Source organism: Dama dama, chromosome 4 (genome assembly GCF_033118175.1).
Source record: "Dama dama isolate Ldn47 chromosome 4, ASM3311817v1, whole genome shotgun sequence".
Taxonomy (NCBI): Eukaryota; Metazoa; Chordata; class Mammalia; order Artiodactyla; family Cervidae; genus Dama; species Dama dama.
The window spans coordinates 29,884,043-29,898,112 of record NC_083684.1 but is presented as its reverse complement, the minus strand read 5'-3'; the positions used below and the strand labels follow the sequence as shown (position 1 = coordinate 29,898,112).

General features: G+C 41.1%; 1 protein-coding gene across 1 annotated transcript in view; it reads right to left on the bottom strand.

The window, feature by feature from the left end:
- Window positions 1-7,629, bottom strand: part of AMFR (autocrine motility factor receptor) — a 40,206-nt gene extending 32,577 nt beyond the window's left edge. The window contains exon 1 of the mRNA XM_061138542.1: window positions 7,324-7,629. Within this exon, the coding sequence (XP_060994525.1) occupies window positions 7,324-7,584 (261 nt within the window). The 5' untranslated portion in view covers window positions 7,585-7,629. The remainder of the gene's footprint in view (window positions 1-7,323) is intronic.
- Between the last annotated feature and the right edge of the window lie 6,441 nt (window positions 7,630-14,070).

The following is a 14,070-nucleotide window of genomic DNA, read 5'->3' as shown; positions in this document are numbered from 1 at the left end:
CAATAAAGTATTACTTCTCAGTTAAAACCTTTTTTTCAGTTTTTCTAAGTTCAAAGATAAGATATAAAAACTTTGTAACTCTGATTTACCAAAAAAAAAAAAAAAAAAAAAGGTGAAAGTCTCTGATAATTCCATCACCAGTAGATAATCATTTCTATTTTAAATATAAATGGAAGATGTGAAAATTAGCAAGGCTAAGAAGGGGAAAAGAGATTGATATAAATAAACTGATATTAGAAAGAGATTTTACATTAAAAAAAGATAATATTTTGTGAACTTTATACAAAAGTGAAAGCTATACAAGATTGGAAGTAACTAAAGATTTTAAGATCATGAAAAAGTGCTTTTAAAACACCTCACTTCAGTTCAGTTGCTCAGTGGTGTCCGACTCTTTGTGACCCCATGGACTGCAGAAGCCAGGCCTCCCTGTCCATCACCTACTCCCAGAGTTTACCCAAACTCATGTCCATTGAGTCGGTGATGCCATCCAATCATCTCATCCTCTGTCATCCCCTTCTCCTCCCGCCTTCAATCTTTCCCAGCATCAGGGTCTTTTCCAATGAGTCAGTTCTTTGCATTAGGTGGCCAAAGTACTGGAGTTTCAGCTTCAACATCAGTCCTTTCAATGAACACTCAGGACTGATCTCCTTTAGGATGGACTGGTTGGATCTCCTTGCTGTCCAAGGGACTTTCAAGAGTCTTCTCCAACACCACAGTTCAAAAGCATCAATTCTTCAGCATTCAGCTTTCTTTATAGTCCAACTCTCACATCCACACATGACTACTCGAAAAACCATAGCCTTAACTAGACAGACCTTTATTGGCAAAGTAATGTCTCTGCTTTTTAAAATGCTGTCTAGGTTGGTCATAACTTTCCTCCCAAGGAGTAAGCGTCTTTTAATTTCATGGCTGCAATCACTATCTGCAGTGATTTTGGAGCCCAAAAAAATAAAGTTTGCCACTGTTTCCACTGTTCCCCCATCTATTTGCCATGAAGTGATGGGACCAGATGCCATGATTTTAGTTTTCTTAATGTTGAGTTTTCAGCCAATTTTTGCACTCTCCTCTTTCACTTTCATCAAGAGGCTCTTTAGTTTTTTGCTTTCTGCCATAAGGGTGGTGTCCTCTGCATATCTGAGGTTATTGATGTTTCTCCTGGCAATCTTGATTCCAGCTTGTGCTTCATCCAGCTCAGCATGTGGCATGATGTACTTTGCATATAAGTTAAATAAGCAGGGTGACAATATACAGCCTTGACATACTCCTTGCCTAATTTGGAACCAGTCTGTTTTTCCATGTCTGCTTCTAACTGTTGCTTCTTGACCTGCATACAGATTTCTCAGAAGGCAAGTCAGGTGGTCTGGTATTCCCAGCTCTGAAGAATTCTCTTCTACTTACAGAAATAAATGTCAATTTCACACATACTGTCATTCCAATACAGATATAAATTTCAATTTTAAAACTGACAGAGCCTTGAAACATTGAAAATACAGCAAGAAACATAATTCAAGCTGTCTTCACTTAAAAGTAAATCCCTGGATTAACATATAAACACGACAATGTATAAAGTGCTTCCCTGATAGCTCAGTTGGTAAAGAATCTGCCTGCAATGCAGGAGACGCCAGTTCAATTCCTGGGTCAGAAAGATCCACTGGAGAAGGGACAAGCTACCCACTCCAGTATTCTGGCCTGGAGAATTCCACGGACTGTATAGTCCATGGGGTCACAAAGAGTTGGGCATGACTGAGTGACTTTCACTTTCACTATATATGAAATAGATTAGCAACAAGGACCTACTGCATAGCACAGGGAACTCAATATTCTGTAGTAACTGATATGAGAACAGAATGTGAAAAAGAAGGGATATGTGTACATGTATAACAATCACTTAGCTGTACACAGGAAACGCAACACTGCACGTCAACTATATTCCCACATAAAATTAAAAGCAAATTGCAAATCAGATCCCACTAGGCCATCAGTGATATTCTTACAGAAACAACACTTCAGTCCATATTTAAACCAATAAAACCAGGACAAACCTTCTCACCTCCAATAATCAAAATGAGACTCGCTTTCAACAGGCCTAGTCTGAACTTCATCCTTACAGTAAAAGTACTAACCTCCTTCTATAACCTTCCCTTGTGGGCAGAATCCAAACTTACATGTAAATAAACCTAAGTATAAGGAGCTCACTGGAACACTGTTTATAACACCAGAAAAAAGGAAAACAATTACATGGCCATTAGGGAGAATAGTTCAATAAAGTGTAAAAACAGCCATTCAATGGAATACAATGAAGCCAGGAAAACTAACTCAGCAGTTCCACATTTGCTAGCATTATATAGAACCTTCAAGAAACCTGCTCACTGAAAAAAGGCAAAGTGTAGAAATGTGATTACTATGCTACTTTCTGTGTAAAAAAGAAAGAATATGTATATATACTATGGGTTTCCCTGGTGGCTCAATGATAAAGAAGCCACCTGCCAATGCAGGAAATGTGCGTTCAATCCCTGGGTTGGGAAGATCCCCTGGAGAAGGAAATGGTAAACCACTCCAGTATTCTTGCCTGGAGAATTTCATAGACAGAGGAGCCTGGCGGGCTATAGAGTCCATGGGGTCACAAAACACTCAGACATGACTTAGTGACTGAACAACAACATATATACCATATTGTATATATACTATACTTACTTGTATAATATGTTAATGTGAACTGCGTCAGGGACTTGATCAATCTGGGTATTTCTTAATTTTGTACTTAACACCAGCACTAATTTAGAAGAAACTGGTAAGGGCCACTTTCAGGGGAGGGAGGCAGGTAAGAGGGAAAGGGAGAGTTCCTTTTCATTGTATACATCACTTGTGCACCTTTTACCTTCTGTGCCATGAGCATACATCATTTATTAATTTTTTTAAGAATCTATTGAAGAAAAAAAAAGAAGCTATTAAAGTTTAGAATCTAACCTGACCAGTTGTGAAGTTTCACATTACTTTTCTCATTGTACCATGGGAGACAGACGAGTAACAACCCAAACTGGGTAGCCTAAGTCCCAAGTTAACCTGGTAAAACACACTGCAGTTCTACTATATTAAAATACTTCAGAAAAATTTCTCCTATCTATAGCAGTGTTTTTAAAAAAAAAAACTTTAATATTTTTGAAAATCTCCCCAAATGCCTTTATTTCTTCTTGTCTACACAAAATAAAAACCAAGATTTGCTAGTCCTTGAGTAGTCTTAACCAAACAGACCAGGTAGTAATGACCCAAGGAACCCCTACTGAATCAAGTCATTCCCTTGGCTCTAAAGGCCCCGTAAGGAAACTTTTCTCCCAGAATGGCTCCACTGTTCACCTAGAAGAAACAGAAACGAAGTTATGAGACAGCCTGGTCTGCGAGGAAGAGAAGAGGGTGCTAAGAGACAGCTTGGCCACGTTTATCACTGTGTAACCCCGTGGGTGTTTCTGATTCTATAAAACGCTGGCCACCAATGGGGCATTATTTATGACCTTGTGACAAAATGTGATTCAACTCCCAGGAACCATTTCAAGGATACAATGGATATGAATGTTACTTAGTCTCCTACTTAACATCAGCACTACCTACCTCCCACCCGCCACCCCCCACCCCCCACAAACACATCTTTTATCAGTCTCCTCTTTGAAGGACACTGGACTGTTACTTTTCTGCAGGCTCCCAGTGACAAGTATAAAATGCCAATAACGCATTCCCCTCCTTATTACACTGATAATTGTGTTCCTCTTTTCACAACATTAGGGAAATAAATGAGATTACATATATAAAGCACATAGCACACATCTAACAAGCACTTAAATAGCTAGCTCCTTCCCCCTCACTCTAGAGATTTTTCCCGTATTTTTGAGTTGTTTAGGCTTATGTCCTATTATTTACAAGGTTAGTTTTTTTCTTAAGTTGCCCCAAACATTTCCGGAGCTAACATTTTTCTCTCTTCTTTGGAATACTCATCTTATCAACACTCAAACCTAGCAAATTACTTTCAGTTCTCAAGTTGTATAATTATGTGAAGATGGGCTTTTTAAGGCAAGAGTCAGAAACTTTTTCTCTAATGGGCTATTAGACAGTAAATATTTTAGGCTTTGTAGGCCACATGCTCTCAATCACATAGTCTTCCTTTAAAAAAATTTTTTAATGTAAAAACCACTATTAGCTAATAGGCCAAATAGGCCAAGAAGGTTCACTAATCTCTGCTCTCAATGATCAGTTCTCTTTTATCCATTTTCATTTTTGGTGACTTTTTCCTTTGACATTTCTATTTTAACTATTCTATTTGCATCTAATTAAGTCATCAGAAGCTTAAAATTTGTTCCATATTTCTATTTCTCTATTTTACCACTTCCTGCTCTTACCATTTTAAAAGCAAATATAAAAGAGGGAAAAAAAAAAAAAAAAAAGAATGGAACAGGAAAATACAAAAAAAACCAGGAGAAAGTAATGAAAGTAATGAGTAAGATCAGCAAAGTTGAAAAGCCAGCAATACCTGAACAATTCAAAACAATGATGGAAAAGGATCATGAGATATTTGAATGGAAGGGACATCTGAACAATGTAAAATTAGCCTAGAAATAAATAACAAAATAAAACCTAAACTGGAATGAAAGTTTGGAATGGAAGTTCTAGAAAGACATGAAGAAACAATGAATCAAGACAAATCTGGGTATCTGTTAGAGTAACAACACTGAGAACCTCCCCTCAAACCTGTTCTCAATATCCATGCCAGAGGGCCACCGGGAGAGCTCTCCTCGGAGTTGGAGTCTCTGGTCACTACATCTCCTAGCCTCTTCCCATTCTACATAAATCCATCTTCCCCACTGCTGCTATAGGTCCCCACCCCCGCCGAAAAAACTCATCTCATCATGACAGCCCCTTCTCCCCTCCACTCCCACTGAAACCCTTCTGCCCATGAAATAATGTGAACACCCTTTAACAGAGCAGGCAAGGTTTACATAACCTGACCTTCACCCCCTACCCCATCCTCTCCCTGATCACCCCATCCTCTCCCTGATCAGTTTCTCAACCATTAATGAGCAGAAAATCACTAGGACATTAATTAGAATGAAGACATATTCCTAGCTATATTCATCTAAACTGTGCCCTATGAAAATAAGTTTTAGAGATCAATATGCAAGATTTTGCAAACTGGCAGAAAGATCAACTGATTGTTTTTGTCTTGATTGGTTTTTAAAAACTGAATGAGTGTCCCTGGGCAGGGCCAAAAAAAAAAAAAAAAAGGATCCATTTTAACAAAGACTCCACCGTGTATTCACTTAATTATGCTATCTGACAGGTCTCAGAGGAGGGCTTTTGAGATTGCAACTCCTATTTCGCTACTAGAGCAGAAACTTAATGGGTGATGAGGAAAACTGATAATGAACACATGGAAGGTCTGAGGAACCAAGAAAGACCAAGATAAAAGTGTGAAAACCACAGAGGAAAGATGGAAGAAGGCAGCAACACCAACTGAAAAAGGAAAAAAAGAAAATCATCCACAGATAGGAAGAAATCATAAACTCACTGGAGGCAAGATCTCTGTTGAAAAAGCTGGGAAGAAAAGGAAATTTTCTTAAAAATAATAATTTTCACAGAAAATCAACAGGCTTTAATGTTTTATGCTTATGTAATGTTTTATGAAGAGGTGCTAACCTTGGAACTGGAATGAGTTTTGTACAAAGAGACTGGGCGGGTAATCATTAAACAATACTAGTAGTTGTTAAACACGACAGCAGTTCCATCCCAAAGGCTTACTTGTATCTTATACTTAAATATATATATATATATATATATATATATATATCAAAGACTACATTATAATCTCAACATTTGGCAAAAGCACTCTTCACATTACTTTTAAGTTGTTTATCTGTCAACTAAAATGCAAAAAACAGATTTTTAAAAATCTAGGTTTAACAGACATTAAACAAGGGACATGGGTTGAGTTCTTTCTCTTCTCCCTTCTCACCTACTCTAAGGTTCAGCTTTACACAGCAGTGGAAGAAGGGAACCTCACCCTTCCCGGCCTTCTACTAATCTCTTCATCAGAAGGACCAAGAGACTTAATCTACACCCACAGAGTTCATAAATCCCACTGCTTCCTGATGAAGCACAGTGGGATTAATTACAACAAATGAGCTGTATATCATTCCGTATACTTGGAATATTAATCCCAGTCATTTACAGCCGACTCTCAACCGCAATGGGAACTTACAGGAGACAAGACTCAAGACACCACAGCAAACCCTAGGGACCGACTTCAGTCCCAGAACAACTTTTTCTGATCACTGTGGCATTTCTATGAGGCATTCAAAGGCCAAGGTGGAAACCAAGTTCTTTAGCCAAAATACTGTTGATCTGCCCGCCTGAAATTATCTGTTCTAATAAGTGAAACCAGCCTTCATGCCTCCTAAACGCTGCTTATCTTACACTGGCAGACAAACTGGAAACCTTACTTTAACATGGATCACTAAAAGGAGAAACCGTGAGTTAAAATGAAGAGACATCTCTCGACTCCAAATGTTTTGGCTGCCTTCAGACATCAAAGGAAACTTTCATGAATCACCAGGTAAAAGCAGCAGGAAAGGAAGCACAGTCTGTATTTGTTTTAGGTCCACTCAAAGCGGACAATCACATAATAAAGAAGAGGGGGGTGGGGGGGGGGGAAGCTGTGGGAGATGGTCCCTCTCCAAACAACGTCCAAACACACCCAGATACCCAAAATTCTCCTATGCTCAACATCTGAAATTGTCTCTTCTCTCTTTACACGTGAAACGCGTTAACAACATCTCCCTGCCTGACCGCGTCCGAAAAGCCTTCCCAACTCCGGGGTAACTGACTCTGCTCTTTGAGGTCTTCCAGTTCACTTCCTGGTGGTCCCTCGGCAACCCCAACTCGGCCCCCCATATTTTACTTCTCCCCCCGACCCCCCGATTCCCAGCCCTCCCCCCCCTTCCACACCCCTCCCCCGCCCGCCCCTGGCCGGCCGCCGCGTTCCCTCGCGCCCCGCCCGCTGCGCCTCCCCAACCCCGTCCCAAAGTCCCTTCCTCGGGCCCTCAAAGACGACCCGCCCCTGGGGACCCGCTCCCCCTCACGACCCCACCGCCACACCCCAGCCCTCACCGGGCCTCACGGAGGCGCGCACGCGGGCGGGCCCCCCCCGCGGCCTCACACTCCGGGGTCCCGGGGAGGGGACCCCAGCCCGTTACGCCCCCCACAGATAATGGGTGACACGGCGGCCCCCGCCCCCGCCCCGCCCCGCTCCTCCTCGGCGGGCCCGGCAGCCTCGCTCACCCACACGAACAGGCTGTCCGAGAGCAGGTACTGGGCCACGTCGCGGGCCCGGGGTCCCCCGGCGCTCGGCCGGACGAGCGCGGCCGGGTCTGGCTGCACTGGGGCCGTTACCGGCTCCGCCTCGGTGGGCCCGGGCCCGGCCTCGGGCTGGCTGAGAGCGCGGTAGGCGCTGACGATGGTGCCGAGCAAGGCCAGGCCGCTGAGGCCCGTGTAGGTGCGGAGGCTGGGCCAGGGGAAGCGCTCGAGGAAGAGCAGCGGCATGGCGGCAGCGGCGGCTTCCAGCCCCCAGGCCTCCCCGCGCTGCGGCCGGGTGCCGGCGGCCTCGCGGACGGCGCCCACGAGCTCTGGCGTCGCTGCCGCCGCCGCCGCCGCCGCCGCCGCCGCGCCGGGCCGGGCCGGGCCGCTCCTGGCCGCTCCGCCCCGCGCCGCTCCCGCTGCTGCCCCTGCCGGCGCGGAAGAGCCTCGGCGGACTCGGGGCTGGCCGCCGCCCCCAGCAGGGTGCGGGCGGGACGGGCGCGGGGGCGCGGCCTCCGTCCCCCGCCCCCAGCGGTCGCGAGACCGCCTAGTTGGCGGAGGCCCCGGCCGCAGGCCCTGCAGCCCAGCACCCAGCATTATCTTCCGCCGACACCCTAGCTCGGCCTGGCCCGCGGACGCTCAGGGCACCCGCCCCGGGCCGGGCCCAAGCGTCACTCAGGCCCGACGGCACTGACGGGCGGCCGAGCGCTGGCCGCGTGGGCCCATCCGGGCGTCGGGCCACTTGTCCTTAGTTTCCTTAACCTCCCCGTTAGCAAGTTACCCCAGAGCCTCCCTGTGGGCCTGGGAGCGTCCCAAGTGGCTGTAAGAGGAGACAATGCTTAGGGAATAATAGAGGCCCTGGCCCCATGGAAAGGCAATGAATCAACAGTCTCAATTCCTCACGAATAAAGTATCTGCTGTTTACTAATAACCCCCGGCAAAGCCTAAAGTGAACTTGATTTGTCAAGGAAGTAAAAATGTGTTCACTCATATGCCAGGTAGGAATGTAACATAGTGCCGGTCCTTTGGAAAGTCATGTCAGCGCCTCAAAAAGTTTAAACCTAAGAGTGACCATTTGACCTAGCACTTCACTCCTAGATGTATACCCAAGAGAAATGAAAACACACCACCGCGCAAAATGTGCACACAAATGTCAGTAACAATGTGATTCTTAATAGTCAAAGTTAGAAACAACCCTAATGTCACTCAAGGGATGAATAGATGAATAAGGGATAACCCCCTAAAATGGAGCAGTATTCAGCCATGAAAATGAAGTAGGGAAATATGCTCCAAGGACAAAGCATGAAAATGTGCTAAGTATAAGCATACACACAAATGGTTACATAGTGTGATTCCATTTATATGAAATGTCCAGCATAGGCAAAAACATAAAGTATGTTAATGATTGATGAGCAATAGGGAGATGAGGAAACAGGTATAAAAGCTAAACATGGATTTCTTTTTGAGGTGATGAAAATGTTCTAAAATTCTGGTGACTGTAGAAGAACTCTGAATATACTAAAAATCTTTATTTGTGTAGTTATATGGTGAATTATGTAAATTATAGCCCAATAAGGCTATAACAACAAAAAAGACAGGAAAAAATAGAGCTATGGAACAAAACTGCTACCTTTGGGGGTCTTATTCCTTGTTGTATCTCCAAGGCCTTTACAATTGCCTGATGTAGAGGAGGTGTTCAGCAAATATTTGTCGATTCTTACAAACTTTCAAAGGCAAAAGACTAAATTACGTTCAAGGTCTCTTTCATGCCTAATATTCTAATGCTAAAAGTTTATTAGTTAGAAAACAAAAGATGGTTCAGCTCAAGGTTATTACTATCCTAAAAATTTGCAATATTTAGAAACATCCTATTAAAGGCCTTATGATGAATGCAGCAGTTTGGCTTTTACCAGGGAGGATGAGCGTCTACACACACACACACACACACACACACACACACACACACACTCATTTTCTTTATGAGATCTGTATGATTACACTTTCAGTTTCCTTTCTCTATCTGCAGCCATTTGATTAAAATGCTAAACTTTCAACTGTATTGGTAAATAAAATTTCATTTTGAAAAAGGGATTGTAATTTTCCACAGAAGTAAATGTTCTACTTTATCTGAGCCCCCATAAATTTTAAACCACACTATTCTACAATCCACATTCAATCCAAGTCACAATACAGTTACAAAATATCATATTACCAAACTTGTCAAATCATCTTAAGGGGCTATTAAGGTACAATATTCTACCATCTTGAATTCTAAGTGCTATACCCTGAATTGTATTTTGAAAGAACCATTACTTTCTACGTGTTAAAGCTTTAGGCAACCTGTTTTCTGGAATGACTTAGTATTTAATAGCAGCCTTTAACATTTGATTCTGACTATATAATAAGCATGGCTTCCTTGGTGGCTCAGTGTAAAAGAATCTGCCTGCAATGCAAGATATGCAGGTTCAATCCCTGGCTCAGAAAGATCTCCTGGAGAAGGAAATGGCAACCCACTCCAGTATTCTTGCCAGGGAAATCCCATGCACAGAGGAGCCTGGCGGGCTACAGTCTATTGGGTCATAAGAATTGGATGTGATTTAGTGACTAAACAAAAATCTAAACTTTCAGAAGCTTGAAATTTCTGAAGATTCAATATGAGAATATGTGACATTAACCCAACTAAATAAGGTTATTTTTTATTTGCATTTTAAGATTTTAGAGGTTGGTGTCTGGACATTTTACTAGGGTAATAATTAGTATTTGTTCTACCAACATTTTGTCCTCACCCACTCCAAGTAGGCAGCCAGGCTTTTGCACATCCTTCCCTCAAGGTTTTTTTCCCAAAGATAGAACCCACTTTCTAAAGTCAACCAATGCTCTTGGTTCTTTGTACTGCCTCCTGCATCATCACAGGAGCAGCAAAGGAAACAAAACTCAGAGGGATGAATACTAGTGTGCCTAGGAAGGTTGGACCATAAGCATAGGGGCCACTTGCATCATCTGGTTCTAAGGCCTAAGTGTGACAGGGAGGCAATTGGACGAATATTCATGGAGTCCATGACAGAAGCTAGAGGTCTCCCCACCTCCACCTTCATTTCAGAGTACCATTTATCCTTCCTGGATTCTTGACTTTGGGTAGGCCCCTCCTCCCAATAATGACTGAGACTGAATTCCCTGTCATCTTTATGGGATGGGGGCTCTGATTTGGTTTGATTTAAAGGAAACATAGCATTTCAGATAAACCAGAGTTGTGAGGATTCATTATTTGGATACATTATTGTTCATTTTTTTAAATATCCAAAATCCTTCTATATCCATGACCATTTGATTTTCACCCTGCCATGAGAAGGGCTGAGTAGTGTTTGTGTTAAGGTTCTGAACAGCCTAGGAAACGAACCTCATCTAATCCAGCAGCCTTCACTGTTTGCCCATAGAATTTTGTTGGTGTTTTCATTAGCTGGACCAATGTGTTCCACTACTGAATCTAGCAGAGGGGAAAAAATAACCAAGTTCATAGGGAAAAAAAGTAAGCTAATGGGAATATTACAACATTTAGCTTTTGTTTCATAATTTTTCATAGCTCTGTGGTGCCTGCTGTAAAATATACAAGTAGTAAAATTTTCAGAAAAACTTCACAATAACTTTTATCAGGTTTGTTCAACCTTTGTTCAATGCTATGGTTTTATTACATATGTTCTCAAGTTCTGAGTTACTATTACAATGATGGAATTAAATTGCAAAGTGTTACAGAAGTAGCAAGCATGGTATCACAGACCATCATGACCTTCAAGCAAATCTGATTAAAAGAAAAAAAAAACTGAAGTCAATACTCTATGGAAACTGAGGCCTCAATGATATAACATAGTTAACAAAATTTATGTCTACTTGTAAATCCCAGTTTTCAAGTTCCAAGTCCTTTCACATTGCAGAAAATGACCCTTTCACCTCGCAGGAAACTGAATCTGCCTAAGACCACTGCCAACACACAATGGAGGAATGTGAGAGGAGGGCAACATAGATGTCCCAGGTCTTCAGGTCCTTGCTGTTATGCAAGTTGTCTCTTACCTAATGTAATGGCCCCTGGCCAACGACACTGAAAAAGAATCACGCAGGATTTCTAATGGCAGACTATGGTCAGTAGCCACACACAAAATTCAGTCATTGTTTTAATTTTTTTATTGAAATGACAATAAAGTAAAATAAAAAAAGAACAGTGAACATTTTAATCAAACTTTAACTTTACAATTATAAAAATATAACCAAAACTTCAGTTTCTTTTATACATTTTTCTATAAACTTAACGCCAGAGTAATTCTCAAAGTCAAACTATAAATGATTCCTGTACACTATGATGTGAACACAGCAACCAAAGTTAAAGTTTTTAAAGCACTGATCTTTCCCTTAAAAGAACATGATACATCTTCCCAACTTAACTCGTCTCAATACAATCCAACACTAAAATACAAATTACATCTTACCTGGCTTAATCTAGACTTACTTAGGTTTTAGTCAGTTTTCTTTTTCCCCAAAACAAGCTAGATAAATGTAATAAAAGCTAATATTAAAAGTGTGTTTTATGGCTCAAGTAAAATTACAGTATTATGCTTCTCATTATGTATTTAACAAAAGCAAATAGCTTCAAATGAGTCCACTTTAACCCAAATAATGAGTGATGTAAACCATGTGGAATAATTATGGGAATCCAAACCTTACACTTATAAACACTGACTTGTATCACAGTCAGAGCCCACTAAGCCTCTTCTGGCAAATGCAATATGCAAAATTTCATGCTCTTGGAAGTGGTCTTAGTGAGGGGCATAAACTGTTCCAAACACTATGAATGGGTGAAAACATCAAGTTTGAGTAACTCCAAGGAGGAAAATGTATTCCAAGCATTTCGTCTCAAGTGACTGAGCAGGTACTTTAAAAAACAGGCATTAAAAAACTGAAAGCATAAGAGTCACACTACTTAAGGAAATTTTAAGTGAATGGCTGGCTGGTTTGCACAATCTGAGGAACTCCACCTCTCACTTCTGACTAAACATATAAGAAAACAGACTGGCTAGTTTGGTTATGTTTGATCCAAATAAAATACTAACTCAACAAAATCCTTAAACGTAAAAAAGGAATTACTGCACCACACAATGCTGTAATAATTACATGGGAAGACAACGATAAAAAGTAAAAAAATCTTTTAACTGCTGTCAAAAGATGGATTCAGACACAGAACTGTCATTATGCTATTTTAAGTATCACCCACTTTAAAAAAATCACAAGTATTCATCACATAGAAAAAACCACAAATTTCACTTTTCTTCAAAGGGATGTCAATCATAAATATGATTTAAAACATTTGAGTAAAACTTTATTTTTTTCCCCTCAATCTACTGAATACTTTCCAATGCCATTTAGTAGTTTTATGTAGAATATGCACTACTTACTCAGCGAAAAGAACACAGCATATATTCTAATTATACAATGCAAAAGGCTTTCATTTACAAACCTGGAAAACAAGGCATTCAAACATATAAGTCATTTAAAACTAGTCAATATTGATTATGTAAATAATTGGAATGAACATTTTAAGACTGTTAGTTCTTGAAGAAATGATAAGAACTTACATATCAAAGTGTTAAACAGTACCCCGGTACCCTCTTTCTAATGGACTACCTCAAATTTGAACTTCCCCAGTTCTATTTTCATCAGGAAACCTAACACGAGAGCATTGGGATACAATTATAACAAGTTCAAAAACAAGTTTTAAAATGTGTTTGTATTATGAATTTTAACTCAAAATCAGGTCTACTATATTTCAAGGTTAGGAACTCCAGCTTACTATTTTTCTCACGTAAGCTCCAAGGTATGGATCAATCAAGCACTTATACTACTGGAAGTAATGATCAAGAAAGGATTCCTAGGTCAAAGCTTGAGTTACAAAAGAACATGAGTGGCCTCGAACTGGATGACGTTTCAACTCTAACACTCCTTACTGACAACACTTCACATCACACCACGAAAAAGTGTGCCTCTCTTCACTTTCCCCAAAGGGCATGAGCTAACACACCTGAAAAGTGGTCACTGTAGCTTTCCAATTGGAGGCCAGAAACAATTATGGAAGGTTAGGCTGGAGATCGGGCCAAGTCCATCTCTGCCTTCCCCAATCTTGTAGGGTGCATCAGTGAGCTCAACAGTAAAATTAGTTAGTTAGAACACGTGAATGTGAAGCAGAATGGCAGAACTGTTATACTTGAAGCAGGGGGACTATCCATAGAGACAGGGGCTCTTTCAAAGGAGATCCCTGGTTATTTTTGGTCCTGGAGACAGGTGCTCACCTATCAGTAGGCACAGTTAGATTCGCACTATTCGATTCACAACTGTGTGAAGGTTTCTTAGGACCTCACCTAAATAAAGTTTAATGTTTAAAATTGCTCAGTTGCTCTTGGTCTGATTTTCTCAAGCCTAAATAGGAAGAATATATGATGTATCTTTCACATCACCCAACATTTAGGAGAATAGCTCTGTCATCAGTACCATAAAGATGTACAACTAACCAAAAGTTTATTTCTATCTATGAAAAACATAACTAGCAATCTATTTTAATAGCTGCATCTTATAAGACTTCCTTTACACTAAACCTACAATCAACCGTTTATAATAAGGCATACACAATATACTATTAAATAGTAACAAGGCCAATTCTTTTGCCTTAAGAATTTTTTTTATTCCCTCAAA